This window comes from Diabrotica undecimpunctata, chromosome 4 (assembly GCF_040954645.1).
Source record: "Diabrotica undecimpunctata isolate CICGRU chromosome 4, icDiaUnde3, whole genome shotgun sequence".
Lineage (NCBI taxonomy): Eukaryota > Metazoa > Arthropoda > Insecta > Coleoptera > Chrysomelidae > Diabrotica > Diabrotica undecimpunctata.
The window spans coordinates 88,521,118-88,541,910 of record NC_092806.1 but is presented as its reverse complement, the minus strand read 5'-3'; the positions used below and the strand labels follow the sequence as shown (position 1 = coordinate 88,541,910).

Here is a 20,793-nt window from a genome sequence, read left to right as displayed (position 1 = left end):
ATGTGCTTAATTAGGAACGAATGGAGATGAAGATCAGAAGACGACAAAGAACGTTTTAAATTGATAAACGTATACAATTTTTAACAATGTATATTTATAGGTCATTATTAGGGCCAACGTTCTAATTTTATGTAAAATAACACTTTTCAAGTTGGATCGGTTACAGCACGGTGGAATCAAATACAACCAAAGTTAAAAACTATCGATGTTTATATGAAAGATGAAACCTTATGGCACATGACCGTGCAATCTTGACACCTACACATTATCACATAATTGTGAACGGTATATTGTACCGAATTACTAAGAAGTTTGTTATTTTATTCTAAGAATAAGTTTAATAATTTACGGGAGATTTAATGTATTTAAAATTTTACAGGATCCGGTATCGTAATAAGAAGTCAAATTTCACTACAACTACATTAAAACTTGTTAAATTCTACGTTGGATATTCTTTTTGTGAATATAATAAGTAAAAATACAGTAAGTTTCATCTTCTTATTGTGCCGTATTCTAATTAAGGTTAGCGATTACTTCTTTAAACGCTTCCCATAAATTATTATAGTTTAAATTTAACTATTTTATGAAACAAATATTGCACGTCATAAATTTCAGGAATTGAAAAATTACAAAGACAAAATTACAATTTTATGTAGTTTATTATAATCCTACCGAAGGGCTTCTACTTTCTTAAACTGTTCACGACTACTCTACTCGATGTTAGTACATTTAGAGAAAGGAGAAACAGTGACAAAAAGTATCAAAAATGGACTATGGAGCAAAGCTGCTTCAAAATCTTTGATTGGAGAGGATTTAAATGAAAGTATAAGAAATACAATGGATGATTGATGGATTCGAGAAACTTGAGACTTGAGAAAGGCACTCTCCCAAACAGCTGTAGTGATAAGATAGAAATAATTTTGTAGAAGTTTTGCTGTTTTATTGTTAAACAAAATGGAATTAACATACGTCATTATATACGCTAAAATATCTAGACAACTTATATGATACGGACATATAAGGAGAAAGTTTAATGATACAATAATCTACCCAATATTTGTTATGAGTAAAAACGATATGAATAAACAAAATAAAGAAAACCATGGCAAAAGGCAAAAAGAGTAATGATTTAAAAATGAGAGAGGTATCCTGTGGATAACATGTGCTTAATTAGGAACGAATGGAGATGAAGATCAGAAGACGACAAAGAACGTTTTAAATTGATAAACGTATACAATTTTTAACAATGTATATTTATAGGTCATTATTAGGGCCAACGTTCTAATTTTATGTAAAATAACACTTTTCAAGTTGGATCGGTTACAGCACGGTGGAATCAAATACAACCAAAGTTAAAAACTATCGATGTTTATATGAAAGATGAAACCTTATGGCACATGACCGTGCAATCTTGACACCTACACATTATCACATAATTGTGAACGGTATATTGTACCGAATTACTAAGAAGTTTGTTATTTTATTCTAAGAATAAGTTTAATAATTTACGGGAGATTTAATGTATTTAAAATTTTACAGGATCCGGTATCGTAATAAGAAGTCAAATTTCACTACAACTACATTAAAACTTGTTAAATTCTACGTTGGATATTCTTTTTGTGAATATAATAAGTAAAAATACAGTAAGTTTCATCTTCTTATTGTGCCGTATTCTAATTAAGGTTAGCGATTACTTCTTTAAACGCTTCCCATAAATTATTATAGTTTAAATTTAACTATTTTATGAAACAAATATTGCACGTCATAAATTTCAGGAATTGAAAAATTACAAAGACAAAATTACAATTTTATGTAGTTTATTATAATCCTACCGAAGGGCTTCTACTTTCTTAAACTGTTCACGACTACTCTACTCGATGTTAGTACATTTAGAGACTAAATGTTTAAGTGCATATACATTTTAACAAAAAATAATAATAAATAAAACGAAAACTAGCCATTTCCAAGTTTATAATAAATACTTTTTTAAGTTTGAAAATAATTAAAGCAAGTAATATAAATAACCACCATAAAATATTTAACTACATTAACCAAGTACCTATTTGTGAAATTTCTCGATGACTAAATTGATTGATATTAAAATAAATTTGAAGTTCCAAAACGTACCTGCTGAAAAATTTAAAAATCTACGACTAATCAAATTATTGGCAACATCGGAGGAGTTTAGTTGTGTACGCAAAGAAATGTTTACGGATCCCAAAAGTGTTTTAACCTATTACGGAGTCCACTTAATCCGACGTGTTGGTCGGAGTCCACATAAAGCGCTACCCAGATAATAATATACACGATGTATATTCGCCTGGAGTTAGTATAATACCGTTTTAGTACGGAGCCCCCATTAACCGCTAGATCTATATATATATATATATATATATATATATATATATATATATATATATATATATATATATATATATATATATATATATATATTTATATTTATATATATATATATATATATATATACATATATATATATATATATATATATATATATATATATATATATATATATATATATATATATATATATATATATATATATATATATATATATATATATATGCAGGGTGTTTGGTAGGTCGATGGAAATTTTTTAAGGGATAATAGGGGACGCCATTTGCAAAATTTTTTGCTAATAATGTATCGCTCAAACTGTTAAGGTTTCCGAAATAAAGTTAAATTTGTCAATATTCGAAAATAAAGCTGCTCATCCATTTTATTTTTAAAAATAATTATCCAAGCGAGAGACTTCCCTGACATACAAAATACCTTACGTATTACTTGCTCAGATTGCAAAAACCCTTCGTTGAATATCAATGCATTGTTAAAGTAACCTTCATTAATGAAACGGGTAAGAAAGGTAAAACATAACAACGATACATCATGCTTTTTGTAACATTTATTATGCCTTATTAAGTATGTACATAAACTTCAGAAAACAGTCATTGTTGTTCAAAATGAGAACCACCTGTTGCCCTGCGTCGTATTTCTGATGTGGTTAGCGGAAGAAATCTTTCCAATCGCATTATTTCACAAAAGTTATTGCAGAATTAAAAAACCATCTTGTGCTTTGGCGGAGCATGTAATCGATAAAGACCATTATGGATTTTGATAACATTAAAATTTTATGTAGTGAAAGTAATAAATTTAAAATGACTTTTTTGGAAATGGTTTGTATTAGCAAAATTGATAATAATTTAAACAAAAGATCAAAAATTCAAAATCTAAGCAAAATTTATAATTATATTATTTCTTTATAATTTATGTATAAAATTTATGTAAAATATCACATTTTGATTTAATTTTCCATATATCTGTTACATTTTTTCAGACATCTGTCAATGGTGAATAAATCTTCTTCTTTTTTGTTACTAAACAAAAAAGAGTTTTTAAACAAAATTTTATTTTTTGCAATATAATTGTCATAAATAAAAATTTTAAGTTGGAATTTATGACATTGAAGCTTATTTGTAATTGGTCGCTATTTTAACTTATTTATAAATTCTTGTTTTTGTGTTAAGAAAATGTTTTCAAAATTATATTCAAATTTCAAAAAAGCATTTATTAGATTAGGACATTTTTGTATTAATTCTTTTTGAGATGTATTAGCAGCAATTTTTATTTACCAAACTAATTTTATTTGGTAAGTTAACAAAAATTTTTTCTTTCTAGTTCAACTTTGTAAGATATTTTGTCTTTTTTAGCAGCTCTTGATAATAATTGTAAAAACAATTGAAAGCTCGAGATAATAAATAGTTAACCAATAGCCTCTTTTATTGACTCCAACCCATCCAAAACATTATATATTTTTGCCAAACGAGTCACAAATACTTCTTTATATATATATATATATATATATATATATATATATATATATATATATATATACATATATATGTGTATATATAAATATATATATATATATATATATATATATATATATATATATATATATATATATATATATATATATTATATTTATATATATATATATATATATATATATATATATATATATATATTAAAATGATATTGGACGTAGGAGGAGGAAAAATAGTGTTTAAAAAATTAATTTATATGTTATATCCTAGATAATATTAGATATTAAAAGTATTCGGTTATTTTAAGAAGTTATATACTAGAAAATTTTATAAAAATTTTTATGTGAGGGCATTTTTAAGAAATTAGCATGTAATAAGTGTAAAAAAAGTTTTATTTTAGTAATTATAATGTTGTAGATATATTTAAGTGAGCCATGTAAGTGACGTTTAAATAATAATTACGAATATAAAGTGGGGTTATAATAATATGTTGTTTAAAATGTGTAGTTTATTAAATTAGAGTGTTAAGTTACTGATTTAAGTGTATATTCTGATCTGAAAAGCCTAAATGTCAACAAAATTCTCCATAGAAAAGAAAGGAATTCTCTAGAATACAGAATTTAACCTTTGTTCACGGAAGAACTTTCTCGAATATGATTATGTCTGTGGATCGAACATATACTTTTTCCAGAACATTCATATAGGTAGGGAATAGAACAAATCGAACAGGATTTCTTACCAGATGGTTCTGGAAGATTAAAAAGGTATAAATACTAGGTGATTTGGATTCAAGATGGCCAGTTTTAGTATGAAAGTTAGTTAGAGTCAGTCAATCAGTTACAGTTCAGTAAGTTCAAGATAGTCAGAAGGTCCAATTGTTCAATATAGTGAGTTAAATGAAGATTAAGAAACAGTATAAAGAAAATATTATTGAAGATTAAAAATTATGTTATGTATAAATGGTGATTGGATAATGGAAGAAGTATTAATTGAATATTAAAATTATATAATATATTTGGTGATTGGATATTGGTATATTAAAAAGAAGAATAAATATAAATATATAATATATTTGGTGATTGGATATTGGTATATTGAAAAGAAGAATAAATATAAATGCTGTTTGTTGGTTTGCTTGGTGGTTTATAAATGCTTAAGAAAAAATATATTTTAAATTGGTGGAAGCTGATAATTGGAAAAAGTAATTTCACAAAAACAAGGATAACCGAATCACGAAGACATTGAGTGGTGATTAGAATCTATATAGTGGAAAACAGTTCATTTAGGCATTCAGTGACAGAAAGGTACAAAATTTTGTTAATATAATTTAGTTAGTGTCATAACAATTTCAATTTTGAAGATAGTTTGTTTAAATTTTACATTGTCTATAGAATTTAATTAGTTTCATAAGAATTTCAATTTAAAGATAGTTTATTTTAAATGTACATTGGCTAGGTTAGATATATATGTGTGTTTCATAATAGATATAATAAAGATAATTTAAAAAAGTACTTACAAACTAATTCTTTTTGAACCGCGATAAAAACCCTATATATTATATTATTAAAAATACTCATTGCTCATCATTCACAAATAATACATCATAACAATATATATATATATATATATATATATATATATATATATATATATATATATATATATATATATATATATATATGTTATTTAAAAACACTCATTGCTCATAAAACTATTCACAAACAAAACATCATAACAATATATATATATATATATATATATATATATATATATATATATATATATATATATATATATATATATATATATATATATATATAATATATATATATAATATATATATATATATATATATATATATATATATATATATATATATATATATATATAATATATATATATATATATATAATATATATATATATACATATATATATAATATATATATATATATATATATATATATATATATATATATATATATATATAAAATGGTGGTATTCTTAACTGTTGATTTAAATATCAAGTGTTGATTCTTGAGGATGCAGTCAGCCTAATTGGCCCACAAGATAAAGAAAACTCTTTGACTTACTGTCAAGCTTTCGAATTTATTTTATATAATTCTTTTTCAAAACATCTGTGAACAAATCCATATAAACATTATCTAGTTATAATTATTAATTGTCTTACTTATTAGATTAGTCGTGAGATTACAGTTTATGTTGTACTTTATTAAATATATATATATATATATATATATATATATATATATATATATATATATATTTCTCTTGGAAAGAGCTTAAGTTACTAGGTGAGTATTAATACATATGGATACTGGCCTTTAAGTAAAACTCTTTAGGGTTTGTTAAGCTTTCGAGTTTATTTAACTTTTTATCCATATATTGAAGGAACAAGGGAACACTCAGTATGTTAAGTGGCTAAGAATTGTATTCATTATCTTATTACCTACTTTACATTTTTCGAGTAATTATACTGTAAATTTTAATAAATAGCTCAAAATTTTACATATTAATTAAAAAAGAATTTTTCCAATTCCAGTTTCCAATTCCATTTTCCAGTTTTTTTCGTTTTTTTTTAATTTTCTTAAAAAATTTGCCATTGTAATATATTTCTACAGGATAAGGAAGTAGAGGTTTCAACGAACACAAGGTATATCGCTTTTTTTAAAAAGCACTTATTTTGAGGCGAGAAATTTCGATTGAAAATTAGGGTGCTTTTTCGATATTAAATCAAAATAAGGAAAAAAATAAATATTTTAATTAAAAAAACACAGTTGGGGACATGAAAAGGTAAGTTTTTATTAAATGTTGCGAAAAAAAATTGTGGAAGATAAAAATAAAAAATCACAAACTCGGTTATCTGAATTTTTCACATAAAATTTGAGGTTATATAAAAAAAGTGTAAAAAGCTCTAGATCTGTATTTTATCTACTACTTTGGCATTTACCTTTTTCCCTAGGAATATTTCATAGTTTTGACAAAAATCGTAATAACTCATTTTTACCTTTAAAAATTCACCCTTCTACTTCTCGACCTCAGATCACACTTAAATTATTTTTCCTTTTATTTTTGTTATATTATTTTCCATCCTGTTGGATATTCAATGGGTTCCATTCTATTACTGTTTTTTTTTTGTCTCGAAAATTATCGGCTTGGCCCAAAGGCTTATCCATCTATTTAGGTAGGTACTTAGGTACAGTAAGAATAGGTAATTTATTTTACAAACTTTTAAGTTATCATTATTCAAATTTTATGAAAAGGTATTTGTGGAAAATATATGTGTTAAATGTTAAAAAAAAATGTTGTATATGTGTTAAATGTTGTTAAAAAAAATGAACTATGTTTAGATGAGACTTAACTGCTATTGTGTGGCTAAGTTTGAATATTGTTGTTAAAATAATATATAAGTAACAAGTGTTTCTCCTTTGCACTCCAATTACTCCACGCTTGTTTCTTGGAATTTTATTAATTAAAGTTTGAACGTATTTTTGCATAAAATTAAACAAAATATGAACAGAGTTCTATTCTATTGTGTTGCAACGTAAACAACCTTCTTTTGATTTGGATAATTTTTTTCTGACGCGACTGGTTACATATGTACTCTATCGGATTTAACTCCGGGCTATATAGTTGCCCGTCCAAAAATTAAATATAATCTGAATATCCAGCATAACCACTATATAACAAAATTTCTGGGTTTTTGCAGGTACCTTTATCAGGGACAGAGGAATGCTGTTAATCAAGATAAATCTAGTACCTAAAGTACCTACCTAGAGGAGAAGTAATTTATGCACAGTGATTCAAATACTCGTATTTACTTTATGTTAGGCTCATTATGTTATCGGTTTTTCAGCTCTATGCATTTTCTAATATTGTTGAAGTTTAATATCTATATACTGTAGTTTTCCAAAAACAGACATGTAACGTTCCAGTTTTATAAGACTAGCATCCCGTTTTTTTTTTGTATAAATACATATACATAATTACAGGACCAATGCACTCTTTGTTAACACAGCATCTCCAGAATTGAAAAAATATTACAAAATTATTTCCCTCGTGGTGTACGAAATAGGGAAAAATTTTTGCCAACAACCTTTATACTCAGATAGCATGCAACTTGGGGCAAGTTTGCATGCTACCTGAGCACTAGGTATAAGCCAAAAATTATTTTTTTCCATTCAAATATATAAAAGTTGTAGATTTTTATTTATGCCTTTTAGAGAAAAAAAGTGAAAAATGTGTTTTTGCATTTTTCTTTAAAATTTTGAAGTTATGTAAAAAAATAGATATAAAAGTTGTAGATTTTTTATTTTCTACACTTTTCTTTTCTACACATTTAACTTTTGAATTTAACATTTTTCTTTCATACCATAAGTTACTACGTTATACATAAAAATTTTTTTTCGCCCCTAAAATCCACCACCAATATTACTTCCCCGGGACCCAGATGGTGGAAAATTGAACAATTAACGTCATATTTACTATTGTTTTAGATCCTCCATAATATCTTGATGGTTCATTTTTTCGTTTCAAAACCGGACCGAAACTGGTCTAATAAGTTTATAACAATTTCACTTTTTTAGTTCAGTGCCGAAAGACAACGTAAAGGCAAAGAAGCCCTAGCTACGATTTTAGATTAAATTAAGTGACGTGTATATATAGTACCTAAATAATAAATAGTTATTAATAAAAATTGTATTTTAATTATTATTTACATGTTGTATTCATGAATAAGTCACGTGACAATTTACATATATTCTTCTCTTCACTATCTACATTTACGGTTATAGATACGGATAAACACCCTTACAAAATTATGGAGAAAAATTATCAGATTGTCAATGTATTTTCTGTAATAAAACTGTAGCTACTATGTCAAACAAATCTTATGTAAGTTTGTTATATCAACTTTGTATATTCTTTATAAAAACAAACTTCAAGAAAGTTTGTCGCATTGTAAAAAGCAAGTTTGATTTAAACTTGCTGTAAATGTGTACAGTTGGCATGGCAAACTTGAAGTAAACCTTCTTTTTTGACATATCAAACATGTTGCAAATCTAAATCAAGTTTATACTGTTATCTGAGTAGTGCGTCGTTGGTTAAATTCTTGATAAGTAGTTGATGTCAAAGTATTCTTAAATCTTCATTGGTATTTTAAACTTTTAACTTCTTCTGTTCAAGCAACAAAGCTTTGTGTTATGTTTGTATATCAAAACAGTAGCGCACCTAGAATTTGCCTCTGGGGGGGGGGGGGTTTGGTTGGTCACCGAAATTTTTTTTATGATGTTACCTCCATTTTAAGTCCTTAAAATGTGTGAGTAACAGTGTCGGGATAGGGTCCTGGGGGGGTAACTCCCAAACCCCCCTGGGTGCGCCACTGTGTCAAAATGTATGGAGAGGTGTCCGCAGTAGAGCATTGTACAAATCATCGTACATTACATATGTCCATGTGATTACTTGCGTTTTATAATGTTGAATGTAGGGTACGTACAAATCAATAACCTTTAACCATTAATCTTTAAATTAAAAGTCTTTATTTGCATTTCATTTGTTATGCAAATAAAAACCGTATCGCACCACAAAGTAAAAAGTAAAAAGAATTACGAAAAACTGGGCACAAAAACAGAGTTTCAAACGCAATCTTGACATGTACGACTACAAAAATATATATCCAATTTAATTATGAATTGGAAATATTTAGGACCAGCAATAAACTATCTAGACCTGCTGATTCATAAAGATAAAAAAAGTACATAATCAGATGTCCAAATATTTATATATATCAAATTTATAGCCCTTGTTATACATAACATTGAATCAAAAACAAAAATGGAGGTTTCAATAACTAGAAGATAAAAACAATTTAAATAAAACAAAACCTTGAACACTATAATTATAATCTCAAATAAATGATTTTCGCGTTTCTCTTATGTACGTCAATACTATGTATATATATTTACTCACTGACATTAGATGTGTTACACCTAGAACTAGAAGGAATAAATTCTTAAACTTAATTTTTTGGCAACAGAATGACAACATTTAAAACATGCTATGATAACAATATCAATGTTTTATCTTTTCTACTTTTTGTAAAAATAGAGTTTTACCTTTAAATTTTTTTGTGAAGATACCGATTTGTAAAAACCGGTTTGTATAGAAATTTTTAGTTATTATTCCTTAGTCTAATTGTATTCAGTGTAAGAAAATGCCTCGAGTTCGAAGACATCAAAATTACCACCATGTAAGCGATTTTGACAGGGGCAGAATTATTGCGTATAGAGATATATACATTGTAGGTTTGTCGTATCGCGAAATAGGCCGTCGCGTTAATTGTACGGCAATGACGGTTATGCGTGTCTGTCGTGTGTGAACAAACGAAGGTAGAGGAACACGAAGAAGACCTACTGGTCAACCGAGGCGCACAACCGAGCATCAAGATAGGCGCTTTAGATTACTTGTTTTGCGAGACCGTTTTGCTACTACGCGTCAAATTGCTGACCAATGGTTTGGAGTAGTAGGTAGACCTGTTAGTATGCGTACACTATATCGTCGCATTCGAGCCTTTGGACTGGTTTCATTCCGCCCACGACTAGTGGTTCCTTTGACTGGGGATCACTGTCATCAACGTTTGAATTGGTGCTGAGAACGGCAGCATTGGGTGACAGAATGGCGTAATGTAGCATTCAGCGATGAATAAAGATTCTGTTTAGGAATGCATGATGGTCGTAGGATGGTAAGACGCCACCGTGGAGAGCGACGAGATATCGGGTTTGCTGTTGAGAGACATGTACACAGGACAGTTGGTGTAATAGTTTGGGGGGCTATTGCCTATGGTAGCCGATCACCACTTGTGTTTATTCGAGGCAATATGATAGCTGCAGGTTATGTTGATGACATTTTACGAACCACTTTACTGCCTTATCTTGACGGCCGTCGAGACGTCCTTTTTCAGCAAGACAACGCGCGTCCCCATATTGCTCGTCAAACTATGGACTTTCTCCAAGAAGCTGGCGTTAATGTTTTGCCGTGGCCACCCCGTGCTCCGGATTTAAATCCTATCGAACATGTATGGGATATGATGGGAAGGAGACTGTCTACTTTGCACCATCCTCTACAGACTCTGGCACAGTTAATACATGAAGTTCAAGTTGTTTGGAACGAGGTGCCACAAGCAGACATCGATCATCTCATTTTGTCAATGCCTAGACGTATACAGGAGTGTATTCAGCTACGGGGTCGCCAAACGCATTATTAATTTTTTTTGATTACTTGTTAATAAAAATTCTTGAAAACGTTATCGTTGCATTCTTGATATAAATCTACCATGTTGCCAAAAAATTAAGTTCAAGAAATTATTCCTTCTGGGTGTAACACTTCTAATGTCACTGAGTATATATATATATATATATATATATATATATATATTATGCATATATATATTATGCATATATATATTATGCATATATAGATATAATGTTTTATTTTTTATGATCTGGATTAAAAAATACATACAACCCTTAATTTTCACTGTTCTATCACCAACTATATTTCTTTTTAATAGCCATATTAGTATCACAGAGTAAGGTGAAGTATGTTAAGTAATTAAATTTTGAACAGGGCACAGTGAAATACAGAGTCTTAATTGCAGATATTTCCGACGAGTTCGTATCGGGGATGAATTTACTAAGAAAAGTTGGAACAGTATTTAATATCAAAAATGGAGTTCTCGAGATCAATGGTGCAGAGTTGCCATTTCATGAAGACAAAGAAGACGTTATCAGTTTACTAACTACTTGTGATTTATTACCCGGTAATAGTGAGAAAATTCTGATGACTAGACTTGATGGTCACTGCCGAGAGGGGAGTTTAAGGATGGTCGAAGATATGGACAATGCCGAGTTCCTAACGGCAAAAGCTTTGGAGAGAATTCAACATGTCGTTTCTGTAAGAGTTATGAATTTAAAGCGAACTTCTATTAAGATAAGTAGAAGAACTTGGATCGAACAGTGTGTTCCCGTGGCTTGGATGTGTTCTACCAATACCAACGATAAATCATCGACATCTAAGTATCCAAAAGGAGCTTGCTGAGATGGTGATTAAAACGTGCCAAGATCTTGATGATGAACGAACAAAAAAAGTTAAGTCTATTTGAATAGAATTTCAAGATATTTTTGCCCTTGATAAGAAGGATAAGGGCAAAACAAGCAATTAACATTAACATTAAGATGGCAAACCTATGTAAACATCCAAGGGATAGAGATAGAATACGTAGATAAATATGCATACCTGTGTCAAAATGTCAAGGTAAGCAAAGAAAATTAGACTACCGAAATAAGCAGACGTGTAAAAATGGGACGGGCAGCATTCGGAAAGCTCTCATACGTATTTAAAAATAAAAACATACTTCAAAGACTGCGAACCAAAGTGTTTAATTCCTGTATTCTACCTGTACTTACATATAGAGCTTAAACCTGGACATTCACTAAAATAAACATGGAGAAGATCAGAAAAACTCAGAGAGCTATGGAACGACAGATGCTGGGTATCTCACTCAAAGACCATAAAACCAATGAAGACATTCGTAATAGAACAAAGGTAAAAGATGCTGTCGAACAGGCAGCTAAACTGAAATGGAAATAGACTGGACATAACGGACGTCTTAAGGATGGCCGATGGAATAAAAAAATCGGGAATTGCCGGCCATATGAAGCCAAAATACCAAGAGGAAGACCGCAAATGCGCTGAAGCGACGATATTTAAAGAACTGCAGGACTAATGTGGAAACGTTTTACAAACAACAGAGATGCTCAGCCAATCAGACAATAATCTAGACGACTTCCATTTGCGAAAAGAGATGAAGCCGAAGACATCATCAAACATGAACAAACAAGTGGTAATTGAACCATAAAACAGTCCGTGGACATCACCAGTAGTTCTAGTAAAGAAGAAAGATGGTTCAACGCGTTTTGTATTAACTACCACCAGCTCAATGCGGTAACTAAGAAATATAGTTATCCTTTACTCAGAATAGAAGATACATTGGATATTCTCTCCGGTTCTCGTTGGTTCTCCACACTTGATTAAAAAGTGGATATTGGCAAGTAGACATGGGGCCAGCGGATCGGGAAAAACCGCATCCTCGAAAGGATCAGAACTTCGGCAGCTCACGGTTATGCCTTTTGGTTTATCTAATACCCCTGCCACATTCGAAAGATTAATGGAGGCAGTTTTAAGAGCTCTAACATGGAAAACATGCCTGATTTATTTGAATGATGTAATTGTGGTTGGAAGATCCTTCGAAGAACATGCCAATAATCTGACAGAAGTCTTTCAATGATTGCGGGCAGCGAATTTGAAGTTAAGTTTTATTAAGATTTCACCCCGTGATTTACCCCGATTGAACCACTGTCATTAATGACCAATCCTAGCCTTAACAACTACAAGACGCCCAAGCAGATGATCCATATACAAAAAGAGTATTGGATTGGATGCGTCGAAGTGAAAGACCTTCTTGGTAAGACATTAGTGCAAGTAGTCCAGAAGTCAAATCCTTTTGAAGTAAATGGAATTGCCTAGTACTAAAGATGATCTTCTGTATCGAACCTTTGAGAACGATGATGGTACAAGATCTAAGCTTCAGTTGATTGTACCTAAAAGTAAAGTGTCGGAATTATTGCGTCAGTCGCATAACGGTGCATCAGGTGGACACTTTGCTATGACGAAGACTCTGCAAAAGATTCGAGAACGGTTCTATTGGGTGAACTTTAAAAATGATGTAAGAAGATGGTGCCGGAAATGTGAACTGTGTGCAACCAGTAATGATCCAGTAGGTAAAAAGAGGGCACCCATGAAGCAGTACAATGTTGGTAGTCCAATGGAAAGAGTAGCAATCGACATTGCAAGTTCATTTCCAAATACGAATGATGGAAATAAATATATCCTGGTAGTGTCGTCTCGGGGGGGGGGGGGGGATAACATGAAGGTAAAACCGTCTCCCACCGTACGCTCTGCTCTAGGATATTTCGTGAATCTGATATCTGCGAAATACCCTAGGCACTTATCCCTTTTACAAGTTGGGACGTTGAATCGTTCCCAAAGGATAATGGTTAAAATAAAACTATTTTTTTAGAAGGCGAAGACAAAGCCTCAGAGTCTAAGGTAGGTGGAGCAGAGCCCCGCTAGTCGGCTCCCTAGAGTTTAGCGCTCTAGGGTCTAGGTCTTTAGAGACCGAGGTAGACTGTTCTATGGTTTGGAAATCAACTAATATTTATACATAATATTTTACAAGATTCCAAACCAAAAAGACCAATAATAAAATAGGAAAAGGAAGGAAGGCGGGGCGATGCGCGCCAAGAGTGCTCATTGATCACTCTGACCGAGAACTTGGCGACAGTAGCCATGGATTATTTTACGAAATGGGCTGAGGCCTATACGATACCAAATCCTTGGGCCGATTTGGTGTTCCCTTGGAGATCCACTCCGACCAAGGGCGAAACTTTGGATCAAACCTTTTCCAAAACGTTTGTGAATTGATAGGTGTCAATAAGACCAGAACGATACCCCTGTATCCTCAATCAGATGAAATGATCGAGGGGATGAATCGAACGATGGGTAAACACATGTCCAAAGTTGTATCCGAACATCAACGAGATTGGGATCGATGGCCTACCGCTTGGCCGTGAATGAAACTACAGGCCAAACTCCAACCTGCCTGATGTTAGGTCGCGAAGTTCGTTTGCCTTGCGACCTAGAGTTTGGCTGCAGACCTTCCGAAAAACATGTTGCAGGAGAATATATAGACCACCTAAAGTTAAGAATGAACAACATTCATGAACTTGCCCGACAACATCCAGTTAGCCAGTGACAGAATGAAACATCAATATGATTCTTGATGCAAGAATGAAAGCTATGAAGTAGGTGATCTTGTTTGGCTTTATAATCCACAACGTCATCGAGGCTTGTCTCTTAAACTGAAAAGACAATGGTAATGTCCGTATAAAATTAAAAAGAGAATAAATGACGTAATATACCGAATTAAGAAGTTGCCGAAAGGTACACCAAAAGTAGTTCACATAAATCGTCTTGCACCTTATGCTGGTTCAAATTATATAGAAGAAGCACGAGACCATCAACATGAGATTAAAGATGAGCGGCGACCAAGCTTTAATGAACTTGTGTCAAATTACGCATTAAGAGAAAGAGTGTTAGATTCGGCGTGACCACAGAAGTTCAGCAGGATCTTTAGTGTTCCACATAACGTCTCTCTAGTTCACTGTGTTGCCAAAAACCTTGACTTGACTAAAGGAATATCGTCCGTATTCTATAAGAAGTTCGGTAGTTTAAACGAGTTAAAAAATAAGCAGCCTAAAGTTGGAAGAGTACTGAGATTAGAAGATGGTCCTCGATCTTTGTTGTATATGGTGATCGGGAAGTCGTATGCAGACAAGGGATTGATAGAATATATACATTAGAGAAATGCTGCAGTCACTAGATGACAAAGGATTACATATTATCCACTCTATGTTGTGTTTGGAATTCGGAAAAATGACCACCTGATTGGTGTACTGAATTTATACTCCACTACACAAATAAGGAGCTACTATGATATAGTGCTAGTTAGAAATAGTGAAAGCGATGAAATAATAGAGACAAGCTCTTGAGGAAAAAGGTTTAAAACTTAGTAGAAAAAAAACAGAGTATTTGGAATGTTCATTTAAAGATGGAGTTAGTACAAATAGACTGATATCTTTGGATGGTGAAATGATTGTGAAAAGTAATAGTTTAAAGTACCTAGGATCGGTGTTACAGTTGAAAGATGGGCAGAATGATGGGCAGTTAAAAGAAAGAGAAACAACGAATGCATGTGGCGGAAATAATAATGCTTAGATGGATAAGTGAAGTGAAAAAAAGGATACAATTAGAAATGAGTATATTAGGGGAAGTCTAGGGGTGGCACCAATTGTTGCCAAGATGAGAGAGCATAGGTTAAGATGGTTTGGTCATAATCAACGTCGAAACGTTAACCACTCAATACGGAGAATTGCTGATTTGCGGGTTCATGGAAGGAGTAGTAGAAGAAGACCAAAATCGCACCCCTTTAAATGAGGATTTAAATATTTGGAGATTCATTTACTATATGAAATAATAAAACCTCTTTAACGTTGTAGTTCATTTCTAAAGTACATACTCAAGAGCCTAACATGTCGGTAAAGGGGATTGATATTGATATGACCCAAGATAAAAACTTGTGGAGAAATCTAATTAGGCAAGCCGACCCCGCATAGGGATAAAAGCAAAGAGAATTATGATGATGATGAAAAAAGGAGCTACTATTAGATGAGAAAACTACCGTACTTACATTGTGACTAATAACACATACCAGTAAAATCTTGTAAAATCTGTTAATCATCAGAAACAAATTAAAAACGTGAAAAGGTATACGTGAGCCAATCCTGAACCAAGACAAGTTATTGAAAAGTCGACAGAATTTTAAGTACCCATAATAATATGCTTCTTTGACTACCAGAAGACATTCGATTGTGTAATATGAATAAATCGTTCAGTTTGTACCAGTCCAATACGATAACAGTACAAGTAGATTAGAAGTTCTCAAGCCAATTCAGAGTAGAAAGAGAGAGAGAGCTTAGACAAGGATTCGTTTTGTCAACTGACTTATTCAATATTAATGGTGAACATGAGGATGGTTTTAGCAGGATGGGTCGATCAAGTAACGTTGGCTGGTATAAATATCTTAAACTTAAGATTTGCTTATGACACTACACTTAGAGCAGCAAATAAGCAAGCAATGCTAGATCTTCTGCGAAGAGTTGAGTTGGAAAGCATTAAAGTTGGTCTTAAAATTAATAGAGACAAGACAAAATATTGCTGATAGATAGATTTAACACTATTTAGCTGAGTAATCACTTGCAGGAATACTAGATAGTAGATAGCTTCAACTATCTCGGATCTAGGATAGCTAACGATAACAACTGCGAAGCAGAAGTTCGGAGACGCATTGGTGGTGCAAAAGATGCTATGAGTCGCTAAACCAAAGTTTAAAAATATAGATATATCTGCCAAAAATCAAGAGAAGATTGGTGAATCCACATGTATTCTCAATAATTCTATACGGGGCACAAACTTGGACTCTTCGCACACAAGGACACCAAAAAATGTATGCCTTTGAGATATGGTGTTCGAAAAGAATGCTTTGCGTACCTTGAAAAAGTCATCGAACAAACGTTTCCATTCTTAACTAAATTGACATTAAAAAAAGACTGTCCACAACATTTTTTCAGCGAATTCTACAGTTCTTAGGTCATGTGATTCGCAGAGCTGACGATAATTTGGAGAGATTAAATGTTTCTGGAACCGTTCCCGGAAGAAGACCGAAAGGATGGTCGCCAACTAGACGGTCCGACCAAAATCAGAATTCTGTGGGCCATACGTTCTGCGAAACCGTTAAAGTAGACGAAGATAGAGACCAATGGAAAAATTTGTTAGGAGTATTGGAGGAAATCACGATCCTCAGTAATGTGGAATCGAGAAGAAAGAGATACAATAAATTAATACCTTTTTGAGATTTGGTATTTCGTCCATTTTGTATACAAAGGGAATAGTTATATTTTTTAAAGTTTCATTTTAAAAAATACAGTGTTTGGTACGTAAACATGTTTTTCGATAACGCGTAGATACCTATATTATTTGAGAGGTGATAGACTCAATTCAATTTAAGTAAAGTTTTATGTCATTTTCTACAACTATTAACACGTTTATTTTACACGTACATTTCACTTTCATTCATAAAAAAAAACAAAAAAAACATCAATAATGTATTTTTGTACACAATAAATAAATTAACTAGCAACTGAGTACATATCTGGTGAAATTAAAATGTAAATATATATATATATATATATATATATATATATATATATATATATGTATAAATATATGACATATATATATATATATTTAAATATATATATATATATATATATATATATATATATATATATATATATATATATATATTAATATATATATATATATATATATATATATATATGTATAAATATATGACATATATATATATATATATATATATATATATATATATATATATATATATATATATATATATATATATATATATATATATATATATATATATATAAGGCAACGGACAATAAAACCTAAAATGAAGTGAATACGGAATACTTTAATGGGAAAAATAAAAATTAAATATTTAAATACATTTTACTTTTTGAAATACTCAATTTAAGTTCCAATTAAAACAAATAAAAATTAAAAAAATAACTTACCGGTCAATACAACAACATAGGCAAAATTTAAGGATTTTGGCTTCATGTTCATCTAGTTCATTGCCCTACTATGACTAGGCAAAACTTACAAAACGATTATATAGATCGTAGAATTTCTTGTATTAAAATAAATCTAGTTTGACCTTAGTCAGTCAACTTCACACAAGTTTTCCAACGGGTTACGTTCAGTTATATCACCTCCTTGACTTTATTTTTAAAACTGTTCAAATCAAGTAGGCGGCAGATAGTAATATAACCGCAGATATATTTTAATCTAAAACAAATCAGGAAATGTTAATTTTCTCGCCAAAGAATTGTACAACCAAATAGTTATCAATGAATTTATTGAATAAATATATATATATATATATATATATATATATATACATATATATATATATATATATATATATATATATATATATATATATATATATATATATATATATATATATATATATATATATATATATACCTACTTTCAGTTACTAGTATTTGTATCAAATACTGACATGTTATAATGTATAGGTTAACAACCGAGACCACGCGCTTATAGTTCTGGTTGTAGATTGCGTTTAATAAACGCCGTTTATGGACTTAAACGCACGTGGCCAGGAGCGGTTTCTGTCGAAAATAAAACATGTATTTGTATTATAAACACAAACAAGACTCTGCAACATCTGATATTTTTATTTTGGCCGTGATAGCAGCACGGGCACACTGCCGACATTTTTAACTTGTATCTTCATATTGGCCTTTATGAGATGTTTGGATGTTTCTAAAAATAAAAAAGTAGCTGCATCGTTTATTGCTATACTCACTATGAGCAGATGCTCTTTGAGCGGCCAGTTTTAAAAAATGGAAAGATTTTATAGGAGCATTTGGAGAGGATAAAATCAATAACAATGGAAAACTATTATTTGAATTATGTTTGGACAACATGATGATCGCGAATACACATTTCCAACATAAAAAATACATAATATCACAAGAATCATATCAAGTCATATCAAGAAACGAACAATCAATTATTGACTATAGGTACTATAGTGAAAAAAACAGAGAAGCTGGATACAGGTGATAAGGGTAAGAAAAAGCTGTAAAATAGGCAGTTGCCACTACCTACTGGAAACTACATTTAACAGTAAAGGAATAAAAATAAAAAGCATAGAAGACAAGAATAAAAATTACAAGAAAATAATTTAAATACATAAACTAAGGAAAGAAACAACAAAAATCAGATATAAGAAGAAGATAAAGAAAGAAATGGATAGACAAGCAGAAAGGACAGAAATAGTAGAAGAAGAATGGAAAAAATTGAGAAATGCTATGATAGCTATAAATGCAACTAGTATGTAGTAATCACAAGAAATAATAGGAAAGAGAAACGGACACCATGGTGGAATAAGGAGCTAAAAGTCGTAATAAACAAAAAGAAGAAATTATTGAAAGACAAAAACAAGTCAAAACGCAACAAAAATATAAAAGATACAATATCCAAAGTTACAGAAATAATCAAAACCGAGAAAAAAAACTCTGGGACAAGTTCGGAGAAAAAATGGAAGAAAACAGTAAAGAAAATGTAAAATTGTTTTATAGAACACTGAAGAACCTACGAAGCAACAAAACAATTTTTTTATTGTCTCCACTTTAGGTACAATATGTTCTTAGCATAGAAGCAATAAGTAAAATTGTTTGGCAAATATTGTTAAGGACATTTTTCTCCAGCGAGAACATACCTTTAATATTAGTTTACTATACTACTATTGAACATATTATTACTATCTAACTAAATCTATTACTCAAGTCTATTGGTTTGAATCGTTTTAAGCGACGCACTTCACATGCGGTATCGTGTAACTTACGCACTAGCACTTACCATGATCACTGGCTTTATGTTTGTGTTTATCACTGTAACGTGTTATTTCTGTTTTCACGGATGAAATTTTTTAAGTCACTCTTGATCAGATGATTGGGCACATACCACGGAGCTTCTACTTCTAAAGTCTTTGCAGAATTTCAATTTTTGAGATACTAGCAGCACCCCAGAGTTCTATTCCGTATGTTCATGCCAGTTTTAGGATTGATTTGTGGATTAGGAGCTTTTTTTATATTTTTAGTCTGGATTTTATGCCAATCAGCAGGTACATTTGATGCAGATTTAATCCCAATTGTTTATGTTTAGTAAAGATATAATATTCTTCACGACACACATTGATCTAAATGCATACCGAGGTACTTTACATCATTGGTTTGTTGAAGCTGTAGCAAGCAAGCAAGCAAGCAATTTAATTAAACCCAGCCTGTGAGACATGTTTACCCTGTGAAGAATTACGTTCGGGTATAACAATTCATTGGAACTAGGTGTATTAACTCGAGTAAAAATAGGAGTCACTCCACCTCGCTCCAATGCTCCAGACCATCCCTTTCCCCCCTATAGCACTCTGATGCGCGATAGGGGCACAGATATCAGCCAAATGCTCTTCATGTGGGAGTTCTGGGTAATAGAACTCCAACATGGTTTAGTAACTGAATTTAAAACTCAAGACAGCGCATTGTCGCTATAATCCTGTTATTTTACTGTGGCTTATCCGCGAA

At 31.0% G+C, this 20,793-nt stretch overlaps 1 protein-coding gene across 1 annotated transcript in view; it reads right to left on the bottom strand.

Annotated features, from left to right (window-relative positions):
• The window catches only part of LOC140439749 (facilitated trehalose transporter Tret1-2 homolog), a 155,003-nt gene extending 136,175 nt beyond the window's left edge, over positions 1 to 18,828 (bottom strand). Inside the window, exons 1-2 of the mRNA XM_072529879.1 lie at positions 18,675 to 18,828; positions 18,196 to 18,469 (exon numbers count right to left, since the gene is read on the bottom strand). Of these exons, the coding sequence (XP_072385980.1) occupies positions 18,196 to 18,247 (52 nt within the window). The 5' untranslated portion in view covers positions 18,248 to 18,469; positions 18,675 to 18,828. The remainder of the gene's footprint in view (positions 1 to 18,195; positions 18,470 to 18,674) is intronic.
• Between the last annotated feature and the right edge of the window lie 1,965 nt (positions 18,829 to 20,793).